The 14599-nt window shown below is 36.7% G+C and overlaps 1 protein-coding gene across 2 annotated transcripts in view; it reads left to right on the top strand.

Annotated features, from left to right (window-relative positions):
* CHN1 (chimerin 1) overlaps positions 1-13405 on the top strand; it is a 173776-nt gene extending 160371 nt beyond the window's left edge. For both annotated transcript variants that reach the window (XM_019727475.2, XM_019727476.2), the window contains 5 exons: positions 2060-2233; positions 2989-3066; positions 7619-7756; positions 10814-10919; positions 12357-13405. In XM_019727475.2, coding sequence (XP_019583034.1) covers positions 2060-2233; positions 2989-3066; positions 7619-7756; positions 10814-10919; positions 12357-12528 — 668 coding nt within the window. In that variant the 3' untranslated portion in view covers positions 12529-13405. The remainder of the gene's footprint in view (positions 1-2059; positions 2234-2988; positions 3067-7618; positions 7757-10813; positions 10920-12356) is intronic.
* Positions 13406-14599: the final 1194 nt, after the last annotated feature.

Below are 14599 nucleotides of genomic sequence, written 5' to 3'. Positions count from 1 at the left end.
ACATGAACGTAATACTAGATAACAATAGAACCTAATAATAGATCTAATAATAAATACTATATTATTCCCATGTTACATAACTGAGGCACAGAAAAGTTAAGTAACTACTCAGAATTGCACAGTTAATAGATACTAGATCTAACTCTAAGTTATAGAAGTTACACAATACATTAAAATATACTGGGGAAACATGGTCTTAAGTGGACATTTTGCCACTGATTTGCCTTATCATTGAATCAGCAATCTTAACTATTGTCTAATATAGATATAAAGAGGAATTTGTGGGTTGGGTTATGCAGTCGTTTGGACGTTACCGTACAGAATGGTGTTGGGTTATTTCTTCTGATAGTATAGATGGAGCTCTTTGCTCAGGAAGCCTTTATGTATTCAAAGAAGAAGCTACTGTTCTTTAGTGATGTTAATGTTTAGCCACTATTACCACTGGCCATGCCATCTCCAGTGTTCACTTACTCTCTCTCTCTCTCTTTCTCTCTCACACACACACACACACACACACACACACACACACACACACACACAGTCTCACACACTCTCACACACATGCACTCAAAGACTCAGCTTCCCCCTATACTTAGCCTGTCTTTGCACTTGGGAAGTGCTCAGTACATATGAATTTTCCTCCCGTAGAGTCACCACAGGCCTTAAGTACTTATTTCAAGTTGGCAGTGTCTGCTTATTTATGAAAGAACAACTCCATGTATAAGTTTTGGCTAATTTTACCATATATAGCTAGATTGCAGCTTTATTGGAAGTCATAAGGATGATAATTTGCCTACATTTTATAATATGCAAAGCACATTGAATGCATTGGCTCACTATTCTCTTAACAATTCTGTGAGTAAATGTTATGCTCCCCTTTCTGTCAAAACAGCAAGCAAAAATGAAGCTTGCCCAAAGACTACAAACAGTTTTCATGTCATTGTATGATTTTCAAATTGGTTTCAATAAGACCTGGCCATAAACAGTACATACCCCCTTGGATCAGATATACGGGAGGTCAGCATAAAGTTTTCATGAACGTAAAAACAAATGGGTTATGTTTTTAAAAACATAAACATAACATTTATTTTAAATTATTCAGCTGTGGTTAATCACTCTTTAATCTAACAAAGTATTTGTATTCCTCTCTATACCTCCTAAAATTCCATTGTGCTCTTGTTGAAAATAAAATTTCTCAAAATATTAAACTAGAAAATATTTGGGTTCTAGCATCTTAGAAGTTAAAACCCAGTAAAATTACAAAGCAAAGGAATAATTTCTGTAGAGACAATATGGTACAGGTGTTAAAATCACGGGCTCTGGACTCATCCATAGGCTTCAATCTCAGCTCCCTACGTACTAAATGTACGACCTTGGGTAAATTACTTTACACCCATGTGCTTGGTTTTGCCAGGTTTATAAAATGAGAAGAAAAGCAGTACCCATTTCATGGGGTTTTGTGAGCTTAAATGAAAGAATAAATGGAAAGCACTTGGAATGTACTTGGCAGTAGTAAGTTGGTGATAATAGTAACAAATAATACTAAAGCTATTTTCAGCTACTAGATGAATTATATATGATATAGAAAGGGTTATGAATGATATAAATATGAGCACACCATTTTAAGAGGTCTCCAGGATATTCTTATTTTTGGAGATCCAATTCCATCTCATATCAAATGTATTAAAATGCACTTATATCCCACATTAAGTATAATTTGTATGTATCTTTAAATACATGGATAAAATTTTAGTTGGATAATTGGCATAATGTTACATTTTGTAGACATTTAATTAAACACTTAGTTTGGTTTGGGTTATTTTCCTGAGATCATAATAGCAAGTAAATGATGAAGCGTTAGCTAGAAGGTTGGTCTTCTGACTTAAAACAAAAATTTTCCAAGAGAAAAGATGGGAAGAACGTTTTCCCACTCTGCAAGGACTACTGGAAGCTAGTCCCCTTTTAAACGTAAATTCAAGCTGGAATGTCTTTTGCTAAAATAAACAGTCTAGAATGCTCAAAATTCTGAAAGCAATAATGAATTTTTTCTTTTTTTTAGATTGTGGTTTGAATGTTCATAAGCAGTGTTCCAAGATGGTCCCAAATGACTGTAAGCCAGACTTGAAACATGTCAAGAAGGTGTACAGTTGTGACCTTACAACGCTCGTGAAAGCCCATATCACCAAGCGGCCGATGGTGGTGGACATGTGCATCAGGGAAATTGAATCTAGAGGTGAGGCATTTCCCGTGTGGTTCAGAGCAATTGTAATTCACCGTGAATGTGAGTCCTAACGCCGTTCTGGGTGCCTCATTGCACAACCCGGTTATCTTCTGGAAGTTTAGAAGGAATGATTTCAGATACCAAATGATCTGAAAGTCTGAAATGAATTAATTTAACAAATAATTCAACAGCTTGATTTCAAGGTATATTTAAGTACATTCAACCAGTTATAGAAAATGTGCTTAAAAATATATTTATGGATGAGGCTTCCAGTCTATGAAAGTTGATATGTAGATACCTGTTCCTTTTTCAGTTTTTGTATTTTTCTTGAGTACGAATAAAGGTATAAATGCTCTATAAAACTATCCAAGGCCAAAAACCAGAGCTGCACCCTAATTCTTTCTCCCATGGGAAAAATATTACAGGCCTATTAACATAGTTGATCTTAGTCTTCTGTTATGTAAAAGAATTTATTATGTAATTGGGGTGATGAATTATTTCCCTTAAGATTTAACAAATTCGATCTAATTAGGCAAAATGATGAGTCAAATTGCAAGTATCCACATGACAGTAGGTCAGACTTAAAGAACTGCGTGTGAAATTGTTTTATTTTAGGAGCAAAGTGTGAAGAGGTTTCTAAACATGTATATTTTATAATTCTTTCTGACACATTACTTCCCCAGCCTGAAGCATGGCAAGAAGTTTAAATTTAAAGAAAAGACATAATTCCAAAGAAACTAATTGGCTCCGCTGCTTTATTTTTGCAGGTCTTAATTCTGAAGGACTATACCGAGTATCAGGATTCAGTGACCTAATTGAAGATGTCAAGATGGCTTTTGACAGAGGTATGTTCTTCAGCGTGTTCATTAACTTAGGACAATAATACTCTTTGCCTAAAAGACATAATGTCTTATGTTATTTTTTACATTGTTTTTCTAACTCGCTGATTATTGTACCAAATAAAAGACTTAGCTTATGATTTATTTCTTATTGATCGTAAGCATTAAACTGTTCAATTTCAGGGTGAGAAAGAAGCATAAAATTTAACTGTGTCACCAATATTTGAGTATCCAAGGTCGATGTTCACCAAAATGCATATAGCACAATTAAATTTACCAAAAAAGCATGGAGAAAATGGGGGTGGGGGTGTCTAAGTCATTACAGATCTCAGATTTCCCAGGTTTCATTTGGGCCCATCTAACTCTGCTTGTTGTGCATGCATCCTCGTCACCATTTTTAACTGAGTGGAGATCCAAGTGCTGGCTCATGTGTCAGGGACCAGAAGCTGAGAGGAACTGAGGACCTTCAGGCATAGGACCCGCCACACTGTGCAATAAGGGGCCCAGCTGAAGAAGAGCTCATTTTCTTTTAACAAGCATTGAAATTTAGATTTGTTCCCATGGTTTTCCAGTTTGTCTTTAAGTACTAGAATAAGGTGGTACCAAAGACCTATAACCTTAAATACAGAGAAACACAGTGAGACTGGTGATCTCTTAAAGAGCTTCTTTCCTTCCCAAATACATATTTCTAGTTCCATTACACTCCTCTCCCATCACAAACCTCTGACAGACAACAGAGGCAAAAGACAAAAATAAATTAAATATTATTACCAACCTGTTTTAAGGAAATCTAGGCTAGCCCAAGCATTTGATAAAAGCCAAAGAAGACGAAGTGAAGTAATGGTATGTTAAGTTCAAATAAGCATCAAGAACAGTCCCAAATCAATTTCAAATTGAAGGTCAAGAGACATTTCTTTTTCTCTGGAATACAGCAATTGAGCATGTCCATTCCCCGCCACTGGCAGGGATTCTCAAAAATAACTCACACTGACAAAGAAACCGAGTGTTTCCATGGGGCCCAGAAAGCAAATAAATGACATCTTCCTCTCATAAAAAATACAAGACAATCTTTTTGTGCCCTGAAAACACCAATGAAAGATTCGAAAATTCATGAAGAGCTCACCTTGGCTCCATATCACCCGCCACACCCTTGGGGCCAGAGTTTGATACCCCTCCCCCACCCCCTCCCACAGCTGTCTTTCCCAGCATTCATCTGCAGAATCTGTAGGAATGAGGTAAAGAACTTTAAGAGGGGTGCAAAAGAAACCAGTGGCTCAGATCATTTAAATCAATTTTGTGCAAAAATGCTGCCCCAAAGCTATGAGTGTTGAAAGGAACAAGGGATCAAAGGAAATTTGAAGTAGTCAAGGATGGTCACTTATAGAAGGCTTGATAACCCCTAAATAAAGAGATCCAAGAAAAAAGTCAGGGTCCATGGAATGCTGGCATGAACTCATTCCAATGTCAACATAAAAGGCAGGATTTGGGAAAGTTTCCCTCACTTAGGAGATAGTCACTGAATGGAGCACTAACTACTCCAGAGTCAGCACGTGCCGTTACAGCTTTGCCACGTTTTATCTTCTGGAAGAACAGAAAATATTTATGTGACTAGAACAGTGAGAGGTCCATGGAAAGGTCAAAGCAAATAAAAACCCTTGAGCCTTCCCCCAGGAGAGCCCCACCACAGGCGAGCCCTGATCTGGTTGAAGAGTTAAGGGCTGAAAGGAGTGAAACAGTCAGGGAATGACATTTCAGTGGGTGCTACTGCATGAGAGCCCTACTTAGAATGCAGTATCTAGAAATCACATTACAGAATATGTTTATATTATTTTAAAATAGATGGAGGAGAATATAGAGATTCTTATCAAAAAGCAGGTTTAAAAGAACCAGTTTAATAATAATATACATAATAAGCCCCAGAATGTGAATATTTTAGGCTCCTTGCTTTTTAAAGTCTATTTTCCATTGATGAACTCAAAAATATCTATATAACAGCTATGTATTTGCCAGGCACCATGTTCTTTACTTTAGATACAGCAGTTAACCATGTACAATTGGTCCTTGCACTCTTGGACGGCTCCCCTTAAATAATCACATAATGGTTATCGATTGTATTTTAATAAATGCCATAAAGGAAAATAATAGCTGAGGAACTTAATGTCGTCGGTTGGGGTGGGAGGCAGTGCTGGAGATCAAAAGAGGTTTTCCCAAAGAAAAATATGCATGAATGTTAAAGCTTACAGGATGAATAGGAGCTGGCTGTGTATTGGTTGAGTAGCGGAAACAGGATATATAAAGGCAGTGGCCACAGAGGAGTCTGCACAAAGGGCCTCAGGCTGACCGCGTCAGGGCATTGAGAGGTGCTGTGGCCTAGAGAGGAGTAAGTGAGAGGACAGCGCACTGAGATAGAATGAACACAGTACCACAGAATTAGCTGAATGGCAGAAGATTCTCAGACCAACCTCTAGGTTCTGTTTAACCCATCGTGAAGCTGAACTGTAAGAATTGTGGCTTGACTTTCAAAACCCAAAATTGTGCTGTAGCCTGTAATGAGACAGGACATTCGAAATCTGGATTCTCATAGAAAAATAACTAATAGATATTGGAAACAGGAGGCATGGGGTGTCTTTTTTTTCCTGATAAAAGTTTTGGTAGAGATGGTAATTGCCTTTGTCATTTTCATATCTTTCTTTGCGCTTTCCTGCCGCCCTAGGTGCCCAGCACCTCCGTACGTCCCTAAGGCCCCCCCCCAGTGAAGCAGTTCCCATTGCCTTGTCCTTCCAGAAAGCATGCTATCCCAATTTGTCCTGCCACTGCATAGAATTTGAACCCAAGTGTGAAAGATGGACACTGATGATCTAATTCATATTGGAATGCGAGTGTCTGATAGGCCAAGGTATTTGTATTTTAAAAGAAGTTGCTTTAAAAAAAAAAAAAAAGCCTTTAGAATAGTTTTAGGTTTACAGAAAAATTGAGCAGAAAGTAGATTTCCCATATAAACCCCCCATGCTCCTGCCCACAGCTTCCCCATGGACATCTTGTATTATAAAAGTATAGTACATTTATTACAATTTATGAACCAATACTGATAGATTATTATTAACTAAAGTCAATAGTTTACATTAGGGTTCACTTTTTATGTTGTACAGTTCTGTGGGTGTTGATAAATTTTTTAAAGTGTGTAAAGTCATGTGTCTACCATTGAAGTATCATACAGCACTTTGACCACCGTGAAAATCCCTGTGTGCGCTAGCAATTCATCCTTCCTTCCTCCCGAGCCCCAGGCAACCACAGGTCTTTTTACTGACTATAGTTGGGCCTTTCCCGAAATGTCATATAGTTGGAATCACAGGGGATATACAGTCTTTTCAGACTGGCTTCTTTTACTTAGCAATATGTATTTAAAGTTCCATGTCTAGTCATCGCTTTTTTTTTTTTATAGCTGAATAATATTCCATTGCCTGGCTATTCCTCAGTTTATCTATTCACCTATTGAAGGACACTTTGGCTACTTACACTTTTTTGACAATTATGAATAAAACTGCTATAAACGTATGTCAGGTTTTTGTATGGATATAAGCTTTCAGCTCCTTTGAGTAAATTCCCAGGAGCATGGTTGCTGGATTATGTGGTATGTGTAGCTTTGTAAGAAACTGCCTGTCTCGCTGAGGGTCTGTACTATTTTACATTTCCACCAGCAATGAGTGGAAGTTCCTGTTGCTCCCCGTCCTTGCCAGCCTTTGGTGTTGTCAGGGTTCTGGATTGTAGCCATTGAAATAGGTGTGTGGTGAAGAGGCTGCATTTTCATCCATAGAAATCTTTCGTAAGCCAAATGAACAAAAGAAATCTAGCCTAAGATCTAGCTCAGAGTAGACACTAATTAAATCTTCAGTAGATGAAAATTCAGGGATTTTAACCAAGACAAGTACTAAGTGCACAGGGGAAGGGGCCAATGAAGGAAGGTTAGCTTTGCTTGGGAATCTTAGGGCCCAGCACCTCTAAAATATCCCTCCATGTTATAATTTCTTCTCTTCCTGTTATTTCAGTACTTTAAAGTTTTGTTTTGTTTCGCTTTTTTACTTCTCACTACCTCCCTTAACCCCAGGACTCAGGCAAGGTCCGAATGCCATGTGTAGCAGCCTGGGGTGATACAAAAGCACAAAAAGCAAAGACCTTTGGTGTTAGGGGTCTTTTGTAAGGAGGGAGTTCCTCCATTGTTATTGTTCACATTCTCTGTGATTATTTTAAAAAGAAAAAAAGGCAATCCCACATTATTCCCCTAGGAATTCTCAAGTCACTATGAAATTTAAAAATATTTCTGCTGACCTCAGTCCACTCCTGCTTTTCCCCTCCATAACTAAACATGGAAAAACAACTTCAGAAAATTTGAAAAAATAGATTTTGCTGTTCACAGAAAATTGATCACACACACACATAAATTTAGCCTACTGAATCTGATGTTAAAAACTGAAACATTGCTAACCTTTAAAAACCATGTACAGAAAACAGTGCTGTGAATCCAGATATTTACTTTTGTTTCTTTTAACATCCTTCAAAGACGGTGAGAAAGCAGATATTTCTGTGAACATGTATGAAGATATCAACATTATCACTGGGGCACTGAAACTCTACTTCAGGGACTTGCCAATTCCACTCATCACATATGACGCCTACCCTAAGTTTATAGAGTCTGCCAGTAAGTATGACGGCGCATGTTCTGAATAACCTGACAAACCGCCTCTTCTTGGGAATCACTTCTGGGTTTTTTTCTGCTGAGTACCTTGAATGCATTTTATGAAATATTTCCCTCTCACCTCTGTCCATGGTTAATATACTCACAAGAATTTTGACCGCTTCTCTAACATAGTTTACTTATGACTGCTACCATCCAAAGCTTCCTTGTAATGTGCTAACCCTTGTTTTCCAAAGTAAGGCTTGTGCCCATGCACCTTAGATATGGACCAATACTTTTGTAAAATAAAATATAAATGAATAACTGGAAAAATAAAATAGAAAAAACAAGACCAATTATTTTGTTGTTAGATTTAGCATGCATCAAAATTACTCTGTCAGATTGCTATAAAAGTTTCTAAATTCTTGCTCTTAATTTCCTTACTTATCCTGTGACAGACCATTAACAGTTTGTAAACTGGCACAGGTCCCTAGATCATACTTTAAGGATTGCTGTTTTAGATCAAGAAGTTATGTTTTAAGTTCTAGTTGAGATGAAAATGAGAAAAAGCAAAGGCACATTTGCCAAACTTTATTTATAGTGCAAAAATCATACCTGTAATTCATACTTCATTTTTTTTTAAGAAGGGAATTCTTAACAAATTTTAACAGTCGGCATTACCATTTTTTAGAAAAGATAGGCTATTTCTGGCATTTGCTTTTCTCTCTCAAAAACCATATGTTGTCTTGATCTTTAAATAATAACATCACTTTTTTAGTAACACTGATTTGCTTTTTGACTTTGAAATTTCATGAAGTACAAACTTTCTTTGTTCTAATTTTCAGTTTCCCCTTCAGAGGTTTTGTTGAGAATTTTGTGGTTAGTTCCCTGGAGCTCTGATTTCTTGCGGGTCAGTCATCTCGTCTCTCATGTAGAGAACAGCCACGAGAATTACCCTGATTGGTACAAATTTTCATCTTATGAGGCTCCCTTGTTCAGGACCGTCCCATTTGTCTCCATAAATGCCCAGTCCCTAGAACAGCCTATAGCACTTGGCATGAAGAGGGCCCCATTACCTCTCTGATCTCGCCCCTTCCACTCTCCTCTTTGCTCAGTCCACTGCAGCCACATTCGGCTCCTCACTTGTCCTCAAACATGACAGGCATATGCTTCCCTCAGGATCTTTGCACGACGGTTCGTCTACCCAGAACCATCTTCCCCCAGACCTCCATGTGGTTCATTCACCTGCTCCCTCAAAGTCTGTGCTCAGACCATCTTTCTCACTGAGGTCCACACTGACCACCTCATTTATAATTGTACTCCATTTATAATACCCAGTATTTCCAATGTGTCTTATCCTGCGTTTTTTTTCTATAGCACTTGCCTCATTCTAATACAGTCTAAACTATAAATACATATTCATTGTTTATTGTCAGTCACCCTCCAATAGAGAAAGTAAGCTTTCCAGGAACAGGGAATTTTGTTTGTTTCCACCAAACCAACACTATCCTTAACTTCACACCATTCTCCCTAAGGATTAATTGTGGAAGTTAGAAGAAAACTACAGGACTCTTTTTTTTAACTTCCAGAATAGTGTAATTTCAAATTAATTAGTCCTATATAGTTTCCCATAGTTAATGGAATTTTCTTCTCTTAATTCTAGAAATTAAACGACTGAATTTCAGTATCTCAGATGGCATTGCTGTTATGAATTGGCACTCTTTAAACACCTCAAGGTTCAGAAACCCTGCATTATTTATTCTGGCAAAAGGCAAATAATAACATTATCATTAAGAAATGAACCAGGAACTCTGGGGAAGCTTGGGGAAGAAATTGTAAAATGGCCAGAGTTTCTTTGAATTAAAAAGCTTCAGTCACTGTTCACATTTTGAAATTTATCCAATCTGTTCTGCCAATGCTAAGAACTTTTTGCATTCATCTTATATCAATTTTTACCTGACTCCAATACATTCCCGTTGAGTTGGTTTGTTTTATTAATTAGAAAGACTAGGATTCTTGGTCTTGTGTCTTGATTGTTATATTCTGATCAAATGTGGCCTTCCAGCACTTCAGGGCGCTATCCTGATGAAGACTCAGCAGTTTGGGGTCCCTTTGCAGTTGCCTTGAAACCGAGCATTGAAAGGCGCACCTCATCTTCCTGACATTTGGGTAGAAGCAGAAATGTGCTAGGAAGGAGCACAAAATTCCAAAAATGCCTTTTGTTTCTGATTATGAAAATAATTGCTGAATTTAATGCAATCTGTGACCTCAAAGGAATGTGCTGGGTTTTTTGGCCAACACAGCAGAACTAAAACATCCAAATGAAGGTGGTCTCTTCAAAGTTTACACCTTTGGAAGAGTCACATTTATTTCAGGGATTCTGTTGTCATTCAAAACATTTGGAATTGCCTTCAAAGTCTGCATTGTGTCTTCTGAATATCCTAAGTAAAATATCTTTGTGCTTTGAGGGTAGATTTGACTTTTTTATATACCATGAGGTAATTTAAAATTAAATCTAATGAATAAATGAAGTAAATATTGGATAATTCATTTTTCGGTTTAGAAAGAGAAAAGCATGAATATCAATTAAGAAGACTTTAGCAGGGGTTTCAAAGAGCAAAGGGATGGCATAGATTCTATACCATCACTGAAAGGGGATTTTCAAAATATTTTGAATAATGCAGCACCCCCTAAATATGTCTTCTATAAAGTATGTTCTTCTATGATGACCTCATTTGAATATATAAGTTTTTATGTGAGTGTCCATGTGTCGGAATTTTTAATAGTTACATTCTATATATCTAATAGCCTATCTCCATAGTTACCAGACTCCAAGACATTCAAGTGAAAAAAACGGGCTGCTCTCCCCAAAAGTCCAAGTAAATGGTATTGCCACATTGAACCTAAGCTTTGAAAATCTGAGACTTGACCCTTAAAAATATTTTCCAGAGCTGAGGGCAAGGAGCTGTGAGAACACATTTCTTACCAGTTTTCAAAGATCACCACAAGAATAGAATTAAATGAGCCATTTGTACCAGTTGTCTGTTAACGTTTTCTCCTTGGTATTCACCTCTACTTTAGAAACTATGGACCCTGATGAGCAATTAGAAAGCCTCCATGCAGCACTGCGACTGCTGCCACCGGCTCACTGCGAAACCCTCCGGTTCCTCATGGCACATCTCAAGAGGCAAGTTACGGACTTTGAAGCTTATGCTTGTAGTGCATCCAAATTTTAAGAATCAAATGAAACCGGAGGTGAAAAAAAGGACAAATGAATTATTGAATGAATAAATAATGCATGGCTATGTTGTTTTCTTGTGTGAGATTGCACAAGTTCAGACGGAATGCTAAAAATACTGTGCACTGCAGTACTGAATGCACACCTGATTCTGAAAGAAGTGTATTTGCAATTCCCGTATATGTTGGCAAATATGTTAGAAATACTAATATCCTGCCAAGGACATGCATTAATTTTTGTTGAAAGGGAAAAGTTTGTAGCTGTAAAGACACTGCATTAGCATAATAAAGCAAGAGCAAAACAACTTGCAAGAAAGCTAGTTTTTTTCTTACTTCTTGCTCCAAAATAGGCACTTTAGACTTGATGGTGGGATTTTTAGATTATTGATTTAATGCTGCCAATGCTGAAAACTGCTGCAAAAAATAATGGAGTAAAGTAAAGCATAAAGGGAGGAATGGAAAATAAAATATTTCGTTACTTCTGGCTTAATGTTTTAAAGTGATTGATGGTGATACAGCTTTATTTTCCTGCTCAGTCACCCTCCATCTCTACCAGTTGAAGCAAAGTTTTAAAAATTATATGACCAAGTTTTAGTGGTTTTAGGATTTCAAAATATAAGACCAATGAAAAATAAAAAAGACAGCAGAACTTGGCATCTACTTTGTATGCCTTTAGGCTTGAGTTACCCAGAAATGAATATTTAATTGATGGTGCTTTTAATATTTACATGTTTTTCCTCTTTAAAAGCACTACAAGTTAAAACTTTTGTTTAATTTGCTTACAACTTCACTTGTAAATTCATGTTTGTTTCATCTTTGGATGCACTTAAGTACTGCACACTAAAACAAAGGAATAACTCTCAAATTATAGTCTGTGTGCTTTCACTATAGCAGTAAAAAGAATATAAACACTTAAATACTCCCTGACAAGGTTGCTTACCCTGAGCCATTTCCTGTTAATGTCCTACCACACTCTCCCTAGACACTTGCAAAAATAATCTACAGGAAACAAGAGAGCCAAAGTGGAGGCAGGGAGGGAGGGCTGATGGAATAATTAAGACAACCCAGTTCCTTCTCTCCTATTTGCAAACATACCCCTGCAGCTCTAGGCTGTGGCCAGAGAATCCACTAATGGAACTGAACCCACACCATCCAGCACTTTAACTCAGGCTTGATCTTGGGTGATCACCAGAAGTTTAAATTATTTATTAACATAATTAATCTGTACTTTGAAGTTAGTGAGAAGTATAGAGAAATAACCTAGGGGAAGGGTTGATAAACAGGCACAAACCTTTATTGTGAATCTTGTTTTTGTTTTAGTGCCAAAGCACAGTGAAGAACTGCATGGTCTACCCAGAGTCATACTCCTCTCACTTGTATTTTTCAGAGTGACCCTCCATGAAAAGGAGAATCTTATGAACGCAGAAAACCTTGGAATTGTTTTTGGCCCAACCCTTATGAGATCACCAGAACTAGACGCAATGGCTGCACTGAATGATATACGATATCAGAGACTGGTGGTAGAGCTGCTTATCAAAAATGAAGACATTTTATTTTAAATTTTTAGTTTGAGGGGAAAAAAGAAATGTTTTACAAATGAAGGAATGTTTTATAGTAATTTAATTGGCTCTTATAGCTGAATTATTTCTTGGTTAGAAGTTTGGGCATATAGCCAGATTAAAATGAAGGAACTTTCTGTTGTTTTCGTAGCAGCGCTCAGCTGTCCTTGTAAAACAGTGAACACACGCTTTCTTCCAGTTCTAGTAATCCTGGGTGTTTATCATGTTACGAGAAACACAAGCTATTGCATGATTAGCCCCCTGTTTGGCAAGGAAACCCCATACAAAGGAGACAGGCCCACACCGCTTTTCGTCCTGGGTAGTCTGTGGTTGTAATTCAGCATGTTTTGCCGAGTAAACCTGTTGTGACTTCGCTTTTGGGTTCTATGTCATCGGTTTCTGATGCTTATATAAACATGCACACAAACAGATGAAACAGCATTTCTGGCTGCTCACTGCCATAGACTAACTAACATATGTCTACATTTCTCACATGCTTTATTTCTGGTTTCTCTTAGTTCTTCTCTAACTTTCTTTCCAGCAAAAGCAAATGTTTTCAGATTTGTACTTTAGTAAATTATCCATACCAATTAAAAAGTACAATGCAGAGCATTTTCTGTTACATTATTATTGGGCTTTAGTTGTAATTTTATGTTTTCATCTGGCATGCAGTTATTAATTTATTAAATTTGGCTTTTAGAAATCAAAAATATCGATAGCTTACTTTTTTCCATAATTGAAAATATTTGTAAAAATGTGTTTGTCCATTTATTTAATACTGAGTACTCTCTCACCTTTTGTTTACTACTGATAAGTTGTCTGTTGAGCTCCTGAAATAATTTAAAATTGCTTAGAATTAAAGCAGCCATTCACTGATTTTCCTTTTTATTGTTAATTTCAGATGTACAAACAACATAATTTATTAATCATTTATACACCTCACAAAGTGATCACCCCAACAAGTCTACTATCCCTCTGACACCGTACATGGCTATTATGATACCATTCACTATATTACTTACCTATGCTGTACTTTACATTCTATATATATATATATATATATATATATATATATATATATATATATACACACACATACATATATATATATATATATATATATACACATACATATATATATGTATATATATATTTTTTAATTATAATTGACATTCAATATTATTTTGTATTAGTTTCAGGTGTGGTTAGGCATTTATATAATTTATTAAGTGATCCTCCTGAGAAGTCTAGTACCCATACAGTTTTTACAACATTATTAACTATATTCCCCATACTGTATTTCACATCCCCATGACTATTTGTAACTACCAATTTGTACTTCCTAATCCATTCACCTTACTCGCCCATCCCCCAACAACCCTCCCATCTAGCAACTGTCAGTTTATTCTCTGTATCTATAAGTCTCTTTGTTTTGTTTGCTCATTTATTCTGTTCTTTAGATTTCACGTATAAGTGAGATCATATGGTATTTGTCTTTCTCAGTCTGACTTATTTAATTTAGCCTAATACACTCTAGGTCCATCCTTGTTATTACAAATAGTAAGATTTCAATATTTTTTATGGCAGAGTAATACTCCATTGTATAAATGTACCACAATTTCTTTATCCAGTTGTCTATTGATGGGCATTTCAATTGTTTCCATATCTTGGCTATTGTGAATAGCACTGCAGTAAACATAGTGGTGATATTCTTTTTGAATTAGTGTTTTAGATTTCTTTGGATAAATACCCAGGAGTAGAATTGCTGGGTCATAAGGTAGTTCCATTTTTAATTTTTTGAGGAACTTCCATCCTGTTTTCCATAGTGGCTGCACCAATCTGCAATCCCACCAACAGTGCACAAGCGTTCCCTTTTCTCCACGTCAGCACTTGTTGTTTGTTGTTTATTGATGATAGCCATTTTGACTGGGGTGAGGTGGTATCTCATTGTGGTTTTTATTTGCATTTCTCTGTTGATTAGTGATGTTGAGCATCTTTTCATATGTCTGTTGGCCATCTGTATGTCTCCTTTGGAGAAAAGTCTCTTTATGTCCTCTGTCCACTTTTTAAT

This window comes from Rhinolophus sinicus, linkage group LG01 (genome assembly GCF_036562045.2).
Source record: "Rhinolophus sinicus isolate RSC01 linkage group LG01, ASM3656204v1, whole genome shotgun sequence".
Taxonomy (NCBI): domain Eukaryota; kingdom Metazoa; phylum Chordata; class Mammalia; order Chiroptera; family Rhinolophidae; genus Rhinolophus; species Rhinolophus sinicus.
The sequence above is the reverse complement of the archived record's forward strand: the minus strand, read 5'-3'. Positions and strand labels throughout refer to the sequence as shown.